Source organism: Peromyscus californicus, unplaced genomic scaffold, assembly GCF_007827085.1.
Source record: "Peromyscus californicus insignis strain IS unplaced genomic scaffold, ASM782708v3 Scaffold_9__1_contigs__length_137607984, whole genome shotgun sequence".
Lineage (NCBI taxonomy): Eukaryota > Metazoa > Chordata > Mammalia > Rodentia > Cricetidae > Peromyscus > Peromyscus californicus.
In genome coordinates, this window is record NW_026294617.1 from 9,506,020 (window position 1) to 9,524,787 (window position 18,768).

An 18,768-nucleotide genomic window follows, 5' to 3' on the forward strand; every position below is an offset into this window, starting at 1 on the left:
AGCTTGCAAAAGTTTTTCAAAAACTCTGACTTGGAATCTAACAACTGTAAGTTCATTTCAAAATTTTACTTTATTTACTTAATTTTATTCAATTTTATTTTTGAGACAGTGTCTCATTATGTAGACTAGGCTGGCCTTGAACTCTGAGATCTAATTGCCTTTGCTTCCCAGGTACTAGGATTAAAGGCTTGAGCCATCGTGCCTGGTGATGCCTTTATTTCAGCAATTTCTCTAATTCTGAAACATCACCTTAAGTAGCTGCATTTGTTTATTTATAAATATTCATTCTCAATTTCTATTCTTTATTTCCTATTCTCACATCAATCAACCAACAGAATCACAGACAAATTTCTCAATTTCTATTCTTTATTTCCTATTCTCACATCAATCAACCAACAGAGTCACAGGCCACAGGTTCTGAGCAAATCCTATGTCCTAGACTGCTTTCTGCTGCTGTGTTAAATACCATGACTAAAAGCAATTTGAGAAAAGGATTTATTTGGCTCACACTTCCAGTTAGTAGTCTATCACTATGGGAAGTCAGGACAAGAACTTGAGGCAGGAACTGAAGCAGACACCCACAGAAGGAGGCTGTTTACTGTCTTGCTTCCTGACCTCTGCTCAGCTAGCTTTCTTATATAGCACACGATCTCCTGCCTATGGCTGATACTGCCTACAGTGGGGTGAGACCTTTTACATCAATTAGCCATCAAAGAAATGCCCCACAGGTAAGTCACACACAAGCCAATCTGATCTGGACAATGCCCCAAGTGAGGTCCCTCAGATAACTTGAACTACGTCAAGCAGACAGCTGAAGCTAACTAGAATACTCCCTTTAACGATTATCTCGTATTGCCTCTAGCCAATGTCTACATTCCCAGTTTCACCCTAGTAAGTGGCTATCCAGATTCTGAACAGTAACTTCAGAGGTCAAGCACATTTTTGCTTTTGTATTTCAATGCCTAGCACCATGCCTACCATGCAGTATTTGTTGAGTGATTGTGAATGATGGGGTAGCTCAGTAACTCAGGATAGCACTGTACAGTTATTGTGGCAAAGAGCTAGCTGCAATGGTTCCATGGCAGAGTATCTGCCTAGCATCTGTGAGGCTGTGGGTTCAATCTCCAGCACCGACAGAGGAGAGGAGGCCAGGACAAAGGAGAAGGGAGTAGTACAAGATTACTGACCACCAACTCCAAAGACAGCCACATCTGGCACTTTCTCCTGCAAGAAGCACAAGGGGAGCTGAACATGTTTGGTTGCATTTTCTCAGATGTACAAATGAAGATACAAATCCTAAGAAAATGCACAATGCCAGCAGTGATAAAGTACTGCAAGTTAATTTTGCCTAAAATGCTGTGGTAAGCCATAAACACATCTAACAGATTATCCTAACTACATGTTAAAAACAATTAAGCACACATTACAAAACGAAACATTCACAGGCACGCCAGATTTTCTCTCCTAAGCCTACATTTGTGTCAACATACAAATTAGGTTTTCAGAAAAAAGAATATAATTAAACAGAAAAGCAGTAATGCTCCTGATCAGAAATACAAATTAGATATCAAAATGGGAGCCTTTTATCTTACCACTCAACGTGGGACAATTTACTCCTTTCTGCACTTAAACACTAAAACAATGTGCACTCTACAGTTGGCAGACAGAGAAGGACATCATTTAGCAGTTTAAGGCAGTCTTTCTGTTTTAAAACGCTTCCACCGCTGACCTGCCCCACCACCCACCGTCTACCTCAAAATGAACAGATGGCTCCCTTACACACACAAGCAAAGTTTCAAATACATTATTTCAATCCAAAGGTTCTTCTTCTACTAGACACCAAAATAACACCCATGAAAGCAAAATTTAAAGGATTCCAAAATATTCAGTAATTTCATTTTTAATAAATAAAACTTGGGAAAAAATTTCAGTTTCCCTAACCTTCTGCATCTTAACTTGATACTTTATACACACAGTCCTTGCATAATTAGATAGCCTAACAAATGATGCATGCTTATAGTTTCACAATGACACAATTTAGGGAAACTGACTTCATTTTTTAAAAAGAATTTTTGGTACCACTTTAAATACAAAAGCACATCTGCCTGCTCAAAGCTATTTGTATTCAAACTGCACTGAAGTCTTTTTGAGTATTAGACTTACACTCAAGAATAAACTTGGCTTTTAAGTGGTATGCTCAATTTTAACTATAACATCAGATTAATATTATACTCTTTAATTTGTAGTGACAAACACTGATTATCTTTTAAAAAAAAATGGGACAATGCTTTAAAATGTTCGTGGGACTTCCAAAACCCCAATAAAAATCAAAAGTAAGACATTTTTAAAGTTTTTAATGATTTTACATTTAGAATATGAAACTATGTGTTAGCATTCATATCCACCCCTTGGGGACCCGGCCAATAAGCAGGCAATACCTTGGGCTGCCCAGCGTCCTGAAGTCATCTTGCCTCAAGTCCCCTTTAAAAAAAGCCCCTCCCCCACTTCCTCTTTCCCTCTCCCTCCCTCTCTCTCCCTCCCTCCCCCCTCCCTCCACGAGATGGTGTGTACCTCCTCTTCTTTCCTCAGCCCCCGCCCGTTTTCCCTCTCTTCTCTCTTCCCTCTCCCCCTTAATAAAACTTCACTTTGAGCACCATCTGCATAGTGGGAGTGACTTTCCGCCATGCCCCTTGGCTCCACCCGCCAAGGGGCCCCCACGCCATATTTAAAATACAACAATGTGTGTGTGTGTGAGTTGAAAGTGAGTGAGCGCGTGTTTTTAAAAGCCAATTTTCACGAGACAGTTCTCTCCTTCTACAATGTGTAACCTGGGGCCTGAACTCAGGTCATCAGGTTTGATGGCAAACGCCCTTACCCACTGTCATCTTGTTGGCCCCCCAAAAATCTTTTAAAAGCAGAATTTTTTTTTAAATGCTACAGATACGCCAGACAGGTGCACACCTTTGATCCCAGCACTCCAGAGGCGAGGCAGGTGGATCTCTGAGTTCGAGGCCAGCCTGGTCTACAGAGCTACTCCTAGGACAGCCAAGGCTGTTACAGTGAAACCCTGTCTGAGGACGGGAGGCTACAAATGGGGGTAGAAAGATGGCTTAGTGGTTAAGAGAACTGGCTTCTCTTGCAGGACCCACACGGTAAAGTATGTGTAACTGCAGTCTCAGTGGGTCTGACACCCTCTACTGGTTTCTGCAGGCACATGCATGCAAGTGACGTATAGACACACATTCAGACAAAACACCCACACACATAAAGGTTAAAAAATGCTATAAATAATAATCATTTTTAAATTCTTGTGTTCAAAGACAGTACGCCAGCCAGTAAGTTTAACAGTCTTAATGGAATGCTTACATAAAAAAAATAAAATACAATGCACATTAAATGCACATCATCATGTAATACGTTCAACATAAATGGTCAGCAACCTTACCAAAAACACTACTAGATAACCTAGACACTACTGCTTAAGAAATACCTCCTTGGTATGAAGTGATACTCTGGCAATGGGTCTTTATACTCTATATAACAAAGACATTCACGTGGTCAATAAATGATTTCAGAAGTATACAAAGCACCTCCTGCCCAAGAGCTGCCAACAACTTTTACTAAGAGAAACCCAATCCCTCAGATGGTATCCAGTTCCCTCAGGGTGGCCAGCACGCAGTGAATGAGCCTGTCAACCACAGGAATAAAACTGTGTTACGAGGTAGCAAACAACGACTTGGGAGCTTTCAGGCTTAGGTTTCTGCCTCCTTGTTTGAGAATGAACTTGATGCAAGACTGAAGCTCCACAAGCTAAGCACCTGTATTAACTTATCAAGGGCTGATCCCATGGATCTAGGAGTGACATTAGTGCCTGCTGTTCACACTGAGAGCACACTCCCCACACAGCTGGCAAAGCCCAGCTGGAAAGCAAAGGCTACTACTATAATAAATATGTAGTCATTATCTTAAACTTCATGTGGGTGGTTAGTAACCCAGCTCTCCTTTGCAACTTGAACTGATAAAACTCTTGTCAAGAGCCAGGTGGTGGTGGCACACACCTTTAATCCCAGAACTCGGGAAGCAGAGCCAGGCAGATCTCTGTGAGTTCGAGGCCAGCCTGGTCTACAGAACGAGACCCAGGACAGGCACCAAAACTACACAGAGACACCCTGTCTCGAAAAACCAAAAAGGAAAAAAACAAAAAAAAAAAACAAAACAAAACAAAAAAAAAAAAACCTCTTGTCAAGGAATTAACAAAGAAATTAAGAAAATAACATTTTATGCTGTAATTATTGCTATAAACTTTACACAGGAAACTACAAACATCAATGTGCTGCCCCTCCCCCAAGTGCTTGGGATCAAAGCCCAGGGCCTTGTACACAGCAGTCAAGCATCCAGCATTGAGCCACATCCTCGGACAGTTGAGCAGAATTCTCGTTTGTTTTCTGTCACTGTGACAAAACACTGACCAAGAGCAACTTGGGGATGAAAGAAAGGGTTTATGTAGCTTTTGCTTCCAAGTCACGTCCATCACTAGGACACTAAGGACAGCAACTCGGGCAGGAATCGCAGCAGAGACCATTGAAGCAGGAAAGCTGGCTGGCTCAGCTTCCTTGCTTCCACAAGCCAGGAACATCTGCCCAGGGGTGGCCTTCCCACATCAATTAGTAATAAAGAAAATGCCCCAAAGACAAGCCACAGACCAAACTGACTGAGGCAATCCCCCAATTCAGACTCCTTCAGACAACCCTGGCAGCTGAAGCCAGCTAGGAAAAGCAGCAATCTCAATGCCATAACCATATTTTTAGCTGAAATATCTGTCAAAATGTTTAACATGTATAAATCTAAGGCTTTCTGCATGGATGGATGGGTACCAGAAGGGCAAAGGGGTAATAGAGCCTCTGGAACTGGCTGTAAATCACCATCTGTGGGAAACCAAACCTAGGTCTCCTGCAAAAGCAGTAAATGTTCCAAACCCTGAGCCAGCTCTCCAGACCCAAAATAATTCTTTGCAAGATTTCAGAGGTGCCATCTTTTTCCATGCTTCAAGTTTTAACTTCACTGACTTCTATATCTGAAATCGTTTTATTTATTTATCTGTTTGTTTGTTTGTTTGTTTTATGGGCACTGGTGTCTTGCCTGCATGTATGTCTGTGTGAGGGCGTCAGATATTGGCTTTACAGACAGTTGTGAGCGAACATGTGGATGCTGGGAATTGAACCTGGGTCCTCTGAAAGAGCAGCCAGTGATCTTAACCAGAGTCATCTCTCTAGCCTCTGAAATGGTTTTCTTTTCAGTAGTACATAATTGTGGTACTTATAGCCAATCTAGTAAATCTGGCCATTAACTGGGGTGTTTAGATCATTTACATTTGCTATTATTAATATCACTGCATTCCATCTACCCTCTTATTTTTAGTACTCCATTTGTCCCCCTGTTCTTTTAAAATTAAAAATAAATGTAAAGCTTTATTTTTCTATCTTAGTTGAACACATGCATTTAAAAAATATGGTCTGATTTGGGCCTTCAAATACTGTTCACTATCAATACAAAAAGAAAATTGGCCTTACTATGTATAATATCCCAAATTTTCTATTTTATGTTGACTTTTTAAATGCTAATGACCTACTAAAATGATTTCATGCTCTTACCTTCTTCCTTCTCCACTCACTGTATGAGGTGAACTAATGTGAACTAACCCTTTTCCGTACACTGGGATGGTACGCTCTTCACTCTTCTCAGGAGAACTGACAAAGACAGCTCCCTGGGCAATCTCTGCAGGGCTTACTTCTCTCATGGAGCCCCACATGAGAAAAAGTACACAGATGAAAAATTGTAGTGAAAAGGAACTCAAAATAAAAAGAATCAATATCTAACTTTTTTTAGCATGTCTTTAAAAAAAAAAAACACTAACAATTCCATTTCAGGTTAAAAAATTAATACATCCTATTTTTATTAAAACCATGGGAGTACTATTCCCAAAGCATACTAAAACTTTACAATAAAATCAGGGAACCCCTACTATTAAAATGAACTCTGAAAACTCATCACTATAAACTCCCTATCAAGACTCACTGTCCAAGAAAACGGTGTACCAAACAAACTCTGACCAATCCAAACATGTCTGTGCTGGGCTCCATTGTCCAAAATCTCAAGGTGATCTCAACCAGACTGGAAATGGGCACCATCTCCAAGGAACCAATCCACATACCTGCTTGGGTTGCAGTCTATCAGTCTATATAATTTTTAAATCTTTCTGTTTCTTATGACAGACCCGTTTCACATGTTTGGTAAATGAAGATGTTTGGGAGGAATTTCCATGTACATATTAATATTTCAGTAATCATTCAATACCATCTGTTATTTCTATAAAAAAGGGCTTTCAACTTCCAAAATGCTTTCACATTCATTCTCTTATTTGATGAGTTATACTAAGTTGTATATATAAACTATAGACATTTTCAAAGGTTAAGCCATTATTTAAAAAAAATCCTGCTGGGTGGTGGTGGCACATGCCTTTAATCCCAGCACTCAGGTGGCAGAGGCAGGCAGATCTGAGTTCTATGCCAGCCTGGTCTACAGAGCAAATTCCTGAACAGCCAGGGCTACACAGAAAAACCCCATCTTGGGGAAAAAAATCCTTGGGCTAGGAAAGTTTCCTACCTCAGTGGTAGAACACATGACTAGCAAAGGCAAGGCCTTGGGTTTGACCAAAAAATTAATGAATACCAAATATTAAAAAAATTTTTTACATCATTAGGGTTATAACAAGCAAGAAACATGTTTCCTAAACACCCAGCACCCTGCAAGAGAGGAGAAATATGTTCCAGTGATCACTGAAGAAACAAAGTGCAGAACTAAAGGAGTGAAATGTTAATGTTGTTTTCAGGGAGGGGGAACTGTAGCTCAACCCAGGGCTAACACAAGCTAAGCACTTTCTTTACCAAGCAGGAGAAAAGACTTTCAAGTTGTTTATCCTTCGGACATCTGCTGCATCACAGATAACCTAAACACCAATATTCCCTTAGTTGTATAAAGTAAAACTATACTATTGTGCTAAGAGTAGATGAGTCTGGCTTAGAAATCTTTATTTTAATAAACTTCAAGGGCATACACCACCCTTTTTAAAAAATTTTTATGTGTTATGTGTATGAGTGTTTGTTTGAATATATTTATGTGCCTACTGCCTTCAAAGGCCAGAAAAGGACTTTAGATCCCCTGGGACTGGAATTACATATGGTTGTGAGCTGCCATGTGGGTGCTGAGAAACAAAGCTGTGTCCTCCATAAGAGCAACCAGTGCTCTTCTCCCTCTAGCCTGGCATACACCATTCTTAACTAGTGAATGAGAGATGGTCCGTCCAGTGTTACAGTGAAGAATCCCTACAATTCTGTTATCGGCTAACTAAAATGACCTCTTCTTACCTGCTTGAAAATAGTGTTAAGCATCACCCTTCAGGTTTATCTGTCAATGGCGTACTTGCTTAGCCTTGTTCTAAAAGCAGAAACTCAGTTGGTCTGATTCTTATCTGTCTGAATACCGACTTATGAGGTGAAAAAGAATTAGTAAAACAGTATTTTTGCATATTAGCTACGCATTCTAAAATACAACAACCATTTTTTTAAATAAAAAGCACACCAAAAAACCCCATCATCAGAAATGCCTATTCTATAGCGCAACCCAAGCATATGGGATTATATGCCCTTTTCCTTTTGAGACAAGGTCTCATGCAGCCCTCAATCTCTCTAGCCAAGGATGACCCTCCTACTTCCACTTCCCAAATACAGGGACTCAGGTGCCATCACCACCCCTGGCTGATGCAGTGCTGGGCTCAAACCCAGGGAGAGCTTTGTGCAGGTCAGGCAAGCTCTCTACCAACCGAACTATGAGCCCAGACCTATCATGCGCATTTCTGACAACCTTAGAAAGGATGCAAAATATTGTAGTTTCTACAAAAAATAAACCTAGTTCTCCTCTAAGAACCCTTAACCTTATCTCACTTTATCTTAGAATCTAAATATAGCTAACTATGCAAATTAAATAGTTATGCAAATAAGTAGCTTGTTGATCATTATTAATATATTTCTGGCCTTTAAAATAAGTTGCTAGATTTCCAACAAGTGCCTATATTTTTAGGTTTCTTTTTATTTTAATCCCATACCAGTATTTTGACCACATAAACCATATCAAATTACACTGGTCACACTAAACATAATTTCCTTCATATAGAAGGTTAAAATATTCAGCACAATCTTTGTGTTAAACAAAAGACTTGATTTTTTTCAATGAGCTTCCTCATGCATTTGGTTTGTCTGACAAGCAACAGCTCAAATTCCCTGACTCTCAGAATGCTGACACAGACTCTCCAACCCTACTACTTTCCCGGTTTCGTGGAGTCCAGAAGAACTTAAGAGGAACGCATGTGCTAAGCTAAGCTCTAGTACTATTCCTCAAATGCAGCCTCTGCTGCTCCAGGGAACTGTCTAGCCTGGAAGTCAGATCTCCCTTCAGCTCCTTCTAGCAGCCTCCAGTTACATACCAGCCACATCTGACAGGAAGAGTCCAAGTCACTTCCCTCACAGATCCTTCAAAACTACCTCTCCATGTCTAGAGGAGGAGAGTTTCAATGTTCAGTAACAACATTTTAAAAACTGCTTAAGCAGGTGTTAAATACAAACCTCAATTTTTTTCTAAAAGGTTTGATGAATTTTCTTAAATTCCCCTAACTTCCATCAATTCATGTAAAAGTGGAAACAACATAGTACAGAACCTCCAGCAAACTGAGAAAAACAAAACAACTAAATGAAGGAGGGGAGCTCCCATACCTTCCCCAAACCAGAGGGAAATGCATCTGTGTTTCTGTATCCCAAGGGAAGGGCAGTTTCAAGCTTTTCAGTATCTTTTCAAAAAAACGCAGCCGTATTTCTCAGATGGCTTCACCCAAGCACAGAACAGGTGCTTCTAAGAACGCTTGTCAAGAGTAGCGAAGACCAGAGCAGGAGTCCCTGGCAAACACTACGGCCACCGTCAGACATGTTAAGGGTAGTGGCCTAATTAGCTGGGGCGAGACAGAAGTACCAAAGGGAGCATCCTTCACTTTCAAATACAGATCTCTGAGCAGGAACTCCAGTCCTGCACGAACAGAGCTATAGGCAAGTTTCACACTCTGAAGTAATGGCATCAAGTCAATCCTGCTTTAAAACCAGTTAACACTGCATCTGAAGAATAAAACTTATCTACTGCCCACCAGCAAGGAATTTCAGAGATAACTTCTGGGAAAGCAGCAAGGTACCCTAAGGAAAAGTCTAAATTTAATTCTCTCCATGTTGAGCAAGCCACTGCCTCAGAAGACACTGAAGTTCCCTCAAAAGCACAAGCACAAAACACCCAATATTAAATTACAATTTAAGCCTACCTAGTTCTGCTGTGAACAACCTTGAGTTAGTTAATAAACTTTCTTCTGTAAGTAGAAAGTGGTATTTCAAATGGGGAAAAAAAAAAAAACCTAAATAGTTGAAAACTTTAAAGTTCTTAAAAGGTGGCCAATCTTCTGTCACAAGAATTTAATACAATTATACATAAAAAACAGCTCCAAAGTAATGCTCAATACATTTTAAAGAGTACTAGGTGTATTACATACTAATTTTAAACCAAGCAGAAAAAGATAGAGTCACATCAAAGCTTACCACTCCAAACCTTGTCTTTCACCCAGGCATTCAAATCTTTTTTTTTTTTTTTTTTTTTTGCTTACATTCTTTTTTTTTTAATTATTTTTATTTTGCAATACAATTCAGTTCTACATATCAGCCACGGATTCCCTTGTTCTCCCCCCTCCGGCCTCCCTCACCTTCCCCCCAGCCCACCCCCATTCCCACCTCCTCCAGGGCAAAGCCTCCCCGGCATTCAAATCTTAGTTATCTTAGCCTGCCAGGCAATGCTGTGGAAAGGGTAATGCATAACATCTCTTGGCCAATAGCTTGTTATAGTAATATTTCGTTAATCTGAAATAACGTTTATTCTGCTTCTGTGTCACAGTTTTTCAAAAACATTCCTTTCTTTTGTATTAAAAACAAAATCCTAAACCAGGCAGTGTTGGCACACACCTTTAATCCCAGCACTCAGGAGGCAGAGGCAGGAAAATCTCTGCGCGTTTCAGGCCAGCCTGGTGTACAGAGGGAGGAGATCCAGGACAGCCAGGGCTACACGGAGAAATTGTGTCTTGAAAAACCAAAACCAAACAAACCAAAAACCCCAAAATCCTGGTTACTAGTACCAAATTACTCAGCTAAATGTCTTAATTTGACTTGAGTACAGATCACTCCCCAATCTCCAAGCATAAAAACCACTGGTGTAGCTTGGAAAAGCCAGAGTTCTGAGCCTACCACCAGACAGACCGGTTTGAGCTAGCTGTATTCTTTGCAAATGGAGACACCAGAACACCAAAGCGCAAACGACTTTGAGTCCTAGGCAAGAGATTTAGGCAAGCAGCAGGACGGACGTGTGGAAGAGTTCGGCCAAACAGGCCCCAAAGCCTCCCAGTTCAGAAAAAGTCATTTGAAACGCACCCTCTTACCTGTAAAATGGGAATGATTCTAGTTCTCAGATGAGAAAATATACAGAGAAAGACATTATGGCCAAAATCTGGCAAGCATGACGCTCATGGGTTTCTGTTGTTACATGACTTACCTTCATAATACCAAGTGACAGACACAAAATTAAGAAACCATTACCACTATTCAAAATCACTACCTAAAAAAAGGAACTTGCCTTTGATTGGGTTCTCTTTCCATTTCTCATGCTAAACTTCTCCTTCATTTCTTCTAAAATTATCTTCAGTTTCTTTTCTTCCGGTGTCCCCAGGTATTTTTGGTTCACGTGAAGGTAACAGTGCCACTTGGCCGACTCGAAGCCCCAGTGGCAAGTTCTCTTGTCGGGGGACCTGTGAGAATGCATGACGAACGTCTGGGGCGCAAACATGCCACAGCACTCCAGACACTGAATACAGGGAGCGTCAGGCTGCACATAGAACTGCGGTGCGAAGAGACCCTGGCATTTGCCTAAGCACTCATGTTCGACTTCAAAGGCACTGCCGGTTTCCCTTAACTGAGCCAGAGAGGTTTTAGCAGGAAGTATGCTACCATTTTGAGGAAAAGTCCGTGGCCGCAGCAAAGCGTTACAGAGTCTTTGTGCGTCAGTCAATGTGATCAGCCCACAGGATGGGGCATTGAATGGAAGTATTCCGAGGACCTTTAAGATATGCAGCTGGTCTGAAGTACACCTTGAACAATATATGTATAGCTCATCACACACTGTGTTTATTTGCTGGAGTGAAAATTCTCGGAGGACAGAATTCAAGACTTGAGGCAAGCAGAGTCTCTTTTCTCCTCCAACTTGAAAACAAGAAATAGACTCCCCTTCCAAAACAGTCTGGGTGAGCTCTGTGGAGCTATCAGGAGGAATGAGAAGAGGTCCAGGAAGAACCTGAGGAGACGGAAGAGGCAGGAACACAGTCGGTGACATGCTTTCTTGGGAATAGCGAGCGGAAAATGCTGCGGGTCCACCCAAAGAGCTCTGACTACTTAGATGGAACTGCGCCAGTGTGTGTTTCAGACTGGGGTTTAAATTTAAAGTTTCATGAATGGAAGCACAGTTTCGCTGAGCATGCTCTCTATCGGCCTCCACTGCTTCGTCTCCACAGTCGTCCAAATGTTCCTTCTTCACCTTGGTTAGCGTTTTCCCATTGGCATGAATGTCTGTCATCATTTTTTTCACAGGAGGGCTGCCATCATCCTCCATTCCATTCAGTTTTTTACTTGAACCCTGAACTAAGGAGAAATTGGACTGTAGGTTTTCCATGGCTACACTGGTGTTTTAAATAATTAAGTCTACAATTGGCATGTTGCACTCAGTTGCTAATTTGAAGAGAAAGGGGCAATGTATACAAATACTTATGACTCCCTTAAAAAGTGTTTACTTTCCGAAGATGAATTTTCTTACTCAATAGATTTGTGCAAATTGGTTTTGGTTTAGTTATACCTTAGGATATAACCGAAAATACCACAAAATTTCTCATTTTGCTTCTGATAATAAAGAATATTAATCATAAGCTGACTTCTGAGGACAATCTTGTTTTCTTGGGTTCTTCAGATGTTTGTATTAAAATAAGGCTAATTTCTCAATTCAAGATGCCCAAGGCTCAGTGTAGTGGTTGAGTTTGGTGGTTTTGTCTTTTAAGCAGAGCATGTGGAAGTTTATGCCATTACTGTATGCTAAAACCACACCGAATATGAGTTACAATGATGTAACGTTTAATTTTTGCCAAGGACACCAAACAAGGGGTGAGGGTAGCTTCACGGAAAATGGTGGTCTGCGGCTGTGTCAACAAACTGAAGACTTGTCTAAACCCCCACTTCACCTCAACTTCTATAATTAAAAAAAACTGCCCAGTTATCTTCAAGAATTACAGTTCTTCTTTTAATTGACCTGGAAGAGGAGAAAGGGGTGGGGAAAGTTACAATTGAATTTGCTCCAGAGGCCAAAGGGTCAATTTAAAACAGTTCTTAATCTTAAACTCAGTTCACTTTACCAGCCTAACACTTGAGTGATTTCTTTCAATCTAACACCAGTTATCTCAGAGAAACTTCATTTACATAGGAAGCAACCCACAAAGGGGGTAACAGGAGCCTTAAATAACATCCCTCCAAACGAGGAAGAGTACAAATTTAGAATACAAATAAACAAAACTCAGTACCAGAGGCTTTCTCAACTATGCCATTTTAATTAAGAAAATTTTATCTCACTAAAGAAAAAAAAAAAAACCTGTAGTTTCAGCTCTCCAAAAGAAGCAGCTACATGTTAATATACCCACCATACGTAACTAAGTTAGTCTCAAGTGGATTAATTCATCTAGTCAATATAAGCTATCTTTCTGAAACGAAGGAAAAAATTAAACTTTCCCTTTAAAAGGTTAGCGAATTTGCTTAATGGAAGCCAAAAGCTGTTAAGACTCCATGCCTGGAAATCTCCATCCTTGAGCAAGACTAATCCGGGACAAAAAAGCACAAGGCAGACAGACCTCACAAAGAATGCAAATGGAGGCAGAGTGGGGGAAAAAGAGAGTCTTCCTCCACTTCCCTCCGGGGAGAAAACCCAGTAAAAGCCGATAAATAAAAACCTTTGCCTTCTAAACTCCCAGCAATTTATGTTAACACAAACCCAAAGGATTACCGCCGAAAGCCATCTAGCCGCCGTACGGTGACTTTCGCCACTACAGGGACACCTCAGCCAAGGCGAGCCAAGGGAAAGGGCAGGAGGCATGACCTAGACCAGGGGCGCCCCACAGCCCCGCGCCCACGCGGACACCCACCCCTCCTCACCCGGAGGAGCGGGGACAGGAAAGCAGGGGACTCCGGACGTCTGGCGAGGTGCGAGGGGGCAGAGGGAAGTCGAGGGAGGAGTCCTCCCAACCCCCACCCGAGACTGGGATCACCCCAAGCGCCCTCCCCACATCGCCCCACTGCGGGGGCCGCCGATGGAAATCCCCCACGCAGCCGGTCCGCGGGAAGTTCTCCGGGGTTACCTCGGCGCCCCAGGGCTGCGCCACCCCCGTCACCTACCGCGAGCCGTGGCACCCCGAGGGGCGCGGGCAGGTCGGGCGCCAAGCCCGGAAGCCCGCGAGCCCGCGCCGCCGGCCGCTCGGAGCCGGGGCCAGCCCGGGGCATCCCCCGCCGAGCGCAGACGGCCGGGGGATGGCGGCGATGACCGGCGTCCAGGTCGCTCGGGTCCCGGCCGCTCGGGTCAAGTGCGGCGCTGTCCCCTGCCAGCCGACCCGTCCCGGGACCCTCGAGGCCTGGACCCCCGTGGGACCCCCGCCGCGCGCCCCGTGCCCGCGACCCCGCCCGGGACCCCACGCATCCCGGACGCCCCACTCCGGCCCTCCGCGCCCCGGGAGGCTCCACGGGGTCCGTGGCCTCCCCATCACCCCCGCCGCCGCCGCCGCCGCCGCCTCGGCGTCCCCAGAGGCCGCACGCCCCTCGCGTCCCCTCGCGACCTGCGGCCGCACCTGTGCCCGCCGTCGCCGCCGCTCGCCCGCCGCCTTCGCTGTGCCGGCGCCGCTCCGAACCCCACACACATCGCTACACACAGCCTCTGACGTCACCCGGCCCTCGGCCCGCCCACGTCACTGCGGAGACACGGCTTCCCGCAGACGCCGCCGCCGTCTCCGGCCGCCCGGGGGACAGCGAGGGCGGCGGGCGGAGGCGGGGAGGGAACGAAGCCAGCGGCGCCGCGCGGCCCCGCGCCAGCCAGCCCCGCGGGCGCGCGCGCCGTCTGGCCTATTGTGGCGGCTCGCGGGCCGCGCGCTCCGGGCCGCGCGCTCCCGCCCCTCCGGCCCCACCGGGGGCGCGCGCCGCAGCTCCGCCGCGCACGCGCGTGCGCCCGTCTCCCTCCTCCCCGCCCCCCCCTCTCCCCCTCCGCGCGCGCGTGCCCCGCGCGGCTGGCCCGGCGCGCCGTCTGGGCGGCTGGCGCACGGCGCTGTCTGCGGTGCCCGGCGCAGACAGGATGTTCCCTCGGCCCCACCCCCGCCGCCCTCCTTCCTTCCCCGAGTCGCCCAGCCGGCTGTCTGGGGCCGCCCCCGCCACGCCCGCTGCCGTGTGGAGACGGGCCAGACCCGGGGGCGCCCTGGCCGCTGGGGCCGCCGCGCGGCCGGGGAGGGGGGAGGAGGAGGAGGAGGAGGGCGAGCGGGGAGAGGGGGCAGGGCGCGGCGGGCTGCACTGGGCGCGACCCCGGCAGCTGGCTGCGCCCGAGGTCAGCCCCGGCCACCACCCCACCCCCGCGGCCGCAGCTGGCCGCCCGGCCCCGCCCCGGAGGTGGCCGCGGGCGGCTCCCCGCCGCGACCCCCGGGGTGAGCCCGCCGCGCAGACGCCCCTCCTCCCCCGCCGGCCGGCCGGCTGGCGCGCAGACGTCGCGGGGCCCCTCGCCCCCGTGGGGCCTCCCGCCGCGGCCGCCCTGCCAGCTGCCGGCGCTGAGCCCCGCCTGGCCGCGCCGGGGTGGCCTCGCCCGGCCGCCATCGCCGGGGAGGCCGCTGTTTCCGCAGCGCCGGGGCAGACCCTGCGGCCCCCCTGCCCTCGCCCTACGAAGTGGCCCGTTCTAATTCACCGAGCGCTCGGGTCTGGGGTTTTCAGGGTTTTCTCTTTCTTTTTTTTTTTTCCTCCGGAGACGCTGGGAGGTGGAGAAGGGTAACCACTTTAGAGCTGTCGGCTGCCACCCCGGGCGGGCGGCAGGGGGCGGGTGGGGGACTTCCTAGCCGACGTCCCCAGGAGAGTCAGTTCGAATATTCAGCTCCGTGGAGCTGGCCCGTCACATTTCGAAACACCAAGAAATCCCCTTTTCTCCACCCCACCGCAGGATCAGGAACTGAAATAGCGCAGCGAGGAGTAGCACTGCGCAGACTTAGGGAACTCAAGCTTCGGCGGCCGCGCTTCCCCAACCCCCACCTTTTTTTTTTTTTTTTTTTTTTTTTTCCGCCCAGTTTCTATTTTACCGCTTCGGGCTTACTCATGTTTGGGTCCACATTTGCAGCTGTCCAATTGGGAGTACTTTGGTGCTCGGAGATTTTTCTCCCATCTTTCCCCCACGATGGGTCTAACAAATGTTCACCTCTCATCACCGCCCCCGCCCCAGCTCCTGTCGGCCCCCATCTTCGTGCTCCCAGGTCATGCCCCTCTCCCACCTCCTACCCTCCGCTCCCTGACTGCTTGCCTGTGTGAACATGAATAATTCCACAGCACTTCCCATCTGTTATTGCCATAGAGACAGAAGCTCAGCAAAGATAATGATGTTCTGTGCAGAGCCAGTGGGGGGAGAGCAGCATCTGTGAGTCTGGGGGAATAGATGTTCTAACCGCCAGAATATTCAGAGGCCCGCCTGGAGAGCCGAAGTGAAAGCCAGGACAGTACTGAGACTAAGCACCTGGTCACCTTGCACCTGGCTCTATCTAGCCAGAAGAAACAAATTTAGAAAACAAGATAACTGAGGGGTGTGTGTGTGTGTGTGTGTGTTTTAAGCGATTCTGAAACTTCAATTAATGCTAAGTATTTAGTAGTCCTCTTAAAAGTAATTACTTGCTAGCATGGCCAAAGGCCTAAGAAACAAAATTAATTGGACAATAGATAGGCTTTTTAGAAAAATCAAATACAATTTCCCTCTGTTCTTTTGCTCTCTCCAGGAATCTGTTTTTGAGAGAAGGATCTTTTGTGTCTGTGATTTTATGTATAACGGTTGAGAAACTAGTCCGAGCCATGTGGCTAGCACCAACTAAAACCAGGCATTTTCAGCATTATTCTTCAATTACAAAATACAATTCACGTTGCCCTTGAATTCCCAAGATCTTAGCCTAAAGGTACAGCTTGGAATGAAACACAGCCGATCTGCATACATAGCTCTGCTGCAGCAGATGGGTAGGCTTTTTCTAAACCACACCTTTGAAGACTACTTCAGGGTTTTCAGAATTATCAATAAAATGTATAAATGTAAGATTAGAGCTGTGGGTGTAGCCTAGTTAATAGAGTGCTTTTGCCTGGCCCACATCAAGTCTTGGGTTGAACTATAGTACTGCATAAACAGGTGACCCTAGCACTCAGGAGGTGGAGGCAGGAGGGTCAAAAGTTCAAAGCCATCCTCTGCTACATAGTGAGAGGCTAGCCTGCACTACAAAGAGACCATATCTCAAGAAAAATAAAAATTTTTAATTAAAGACACTGAAAGCCAATGATGATGGTTCACTATTCCAGAAACAGATCTGAACAGAGAAAATACAGGCCTTAGAAAAGGTCATGGGGCCGGGCGGTGGTGGCGCACGCCTTTAATCCCAGCACTCTGGAGGCAGAGCCAGGCGGATCTCTGTGAGTTCGAGGCCAGCCTGGACTGCCAAGTTAGTCCCAGGAAAGGCACAAAGCTACACAGAGAAACCCTGTCTCGAAAAGCCAAAAAAAAAAAAAAAAAAAAAAAGAGGCAAAGGCCAAGAAACAAAAATAAAAAACTTTATAAAAAAAAAGAAAAGGTCATGGGGTTGGGGAGAGAGCTCATTTGTGTAGTGTCTACTACACAAGCATGAGACTCTGCATTTGGTTCCCCAGGACCTGTATAAACCAGGCACAGGAGTGCTCATCTGTAACCCCAGCGCTGAGGGAGGGCAGAGACAGGCAGATCCTGGAGCTCAGCCACCCAGCCTAACTGGATGCATAAGCTCCAGCCTCAATAAGAAATCCTGTCTCAAAAAGTGAGGTGGAGGGTCTGGAGAGAGAAGACTCATCCGAGCCATCCTGTTCTTACAGAGGACCCGAGTGTAGTTCCTAACACCCACACAGTGGCTCACCGTGGTCTGTAACTCCACTTCCGGAGCATCGGGTGACCTCTTCTCACCTCCTGGAGCATCTGGCATGCATGTGACACACATGCCTACATGCAGGCAAGACTCTCCTAAAATATGGTGAAAATAATCAAGGAAGGTGTCTTAGTCACTGTCCTATCGCTGTCAGGAGACACCATGACCACGGCAGCCCTTACAAAAGAAAGCATTGAACTGTGGGCTTGCTTATGGTTTCTGCAGCTTAATCCATTGTCATCATGGCGGGAAGCATGGTGACAGGCATGGCAGGCATGGTGCTGGAGAAGTGTTGAGAGCTACATCCTGATTGACAGGCGGAGTGGGAGATCCTGGACCTGGCTCGGGCTTTTGAACCGTCAAAGCCCACCCCCAGTGACACACTTCCTCTAACAAGGCCACAGCTCCTAATCCTTCTAATCCTTTCAGACAGTTCCACTCCCTGGTGACTAAGCATTCAAATGTATGAATCTATGAAGGTCGTTCTTCTTATTCAACCACCACTGAAGAAGACACCCATTGCCAATCCCCAGCCTCTACATGCAGGTGTACGCACATGCACATACACCTGCACACAAGAGAACATGTCCACACACAAGAAAGAAATAAGTACCATGAGGTAATGCGCATTATGGTTACACATACTGGTAGTCTTCATCAGTGTTGAAAAGTTAAGTACTGGTCAGTAAATAACCATTAGATGGATCACATTTACCTTCATGGATGCCCGCTGGAGCTGAGCAAGACCGTGGTGACCACATGCCAGTGTTCTGAGAATTCAAAATGGTGGGGTGGGGCCTTGCCCAGGATTTGGTTCTCTCCCATTAGATAGTAGGTAGAAGCAAGTACAGAAAAGATCCAAGAGGCCTGGGACTAGAGACCTTAGAGTCCCCTCATCAGTAGTTTTGGCTGTCTGGTAGTGACAGAAACTAAGAATCTAGAGGCTACAAATGTGAAAGCAAATTCTGTCCTGTTCTCATGGCAAAAACAGAGTTTAGGGTTAGAAGGAATGTTAGGGCTAAAAGAATGAGGTTGGGAACACTGAGGAAGGTAAATAAGAGGCTTACAGCTGGGTAGGAGAGAACCAAGCTGACCAGATAAGAGGAAGGACAGGACTGACCAGTGCTGACAGGCTGGCTGGCTCCGGCCACGCCTGCCTGAAGCCCCCTGAGGAACATACACAAATCACGGTCTTCCTTTCACGCATTCCTGCTTCTAATGCAGATAACTGTACAGACGACATCATTAGAAAGATTCCAGAAAAGAGGCCATAGGTAGAGGAGCTGATGGGAGCAAACCAGTGAGAACTACAGCCACATCTTGGTATCCGTGATAAGTGTTAACTATCTGTAGACAGTGGAGGGAAAGGCCCGTGATAAACTGCA

The 18,768-nt window shown here is 46.0% G+C and overlaps 1 protein-coding gene across 3 annotated transcripts in view; it reads right to left on the minus strand.

The window, feature by feature from the left end:
* Positions 1 to 15,580, minus strand: part of Skil (SKI like proto-oncogene) — a 30,190-nt gene extending 14,610 nt beyond the window's left edge. For 2 of the 3 annotated variants that reach the window (XM_052730555.1, XM_052730553.1), the window contains exons 1-2: positions 14,063 to 14,302; positions 10,768 to 12,483 (exon numbers count right to left, since the gene is read on the minus strand). In XM_052730555.1, coding sequence (XP_052586515.1) covers positions 10,768 to 11,856 — 1,089 coding nt within the window. In that variant the 5' untranslated portion in view covers positions 11,857 to 12,483; positions 14,063 to 14,302. Of the gene's footprint in view, positions 1 to 10,767; positions 12,484 to 14,062; positions 14,303 to 15,555 lie in introns of those variants that run through there. The other variant, XM_052730554.1, reaches the window with a different exon arrangement.
* Positions 15,581 to 18,768: the final 3,188 nt, after the last annotated feature.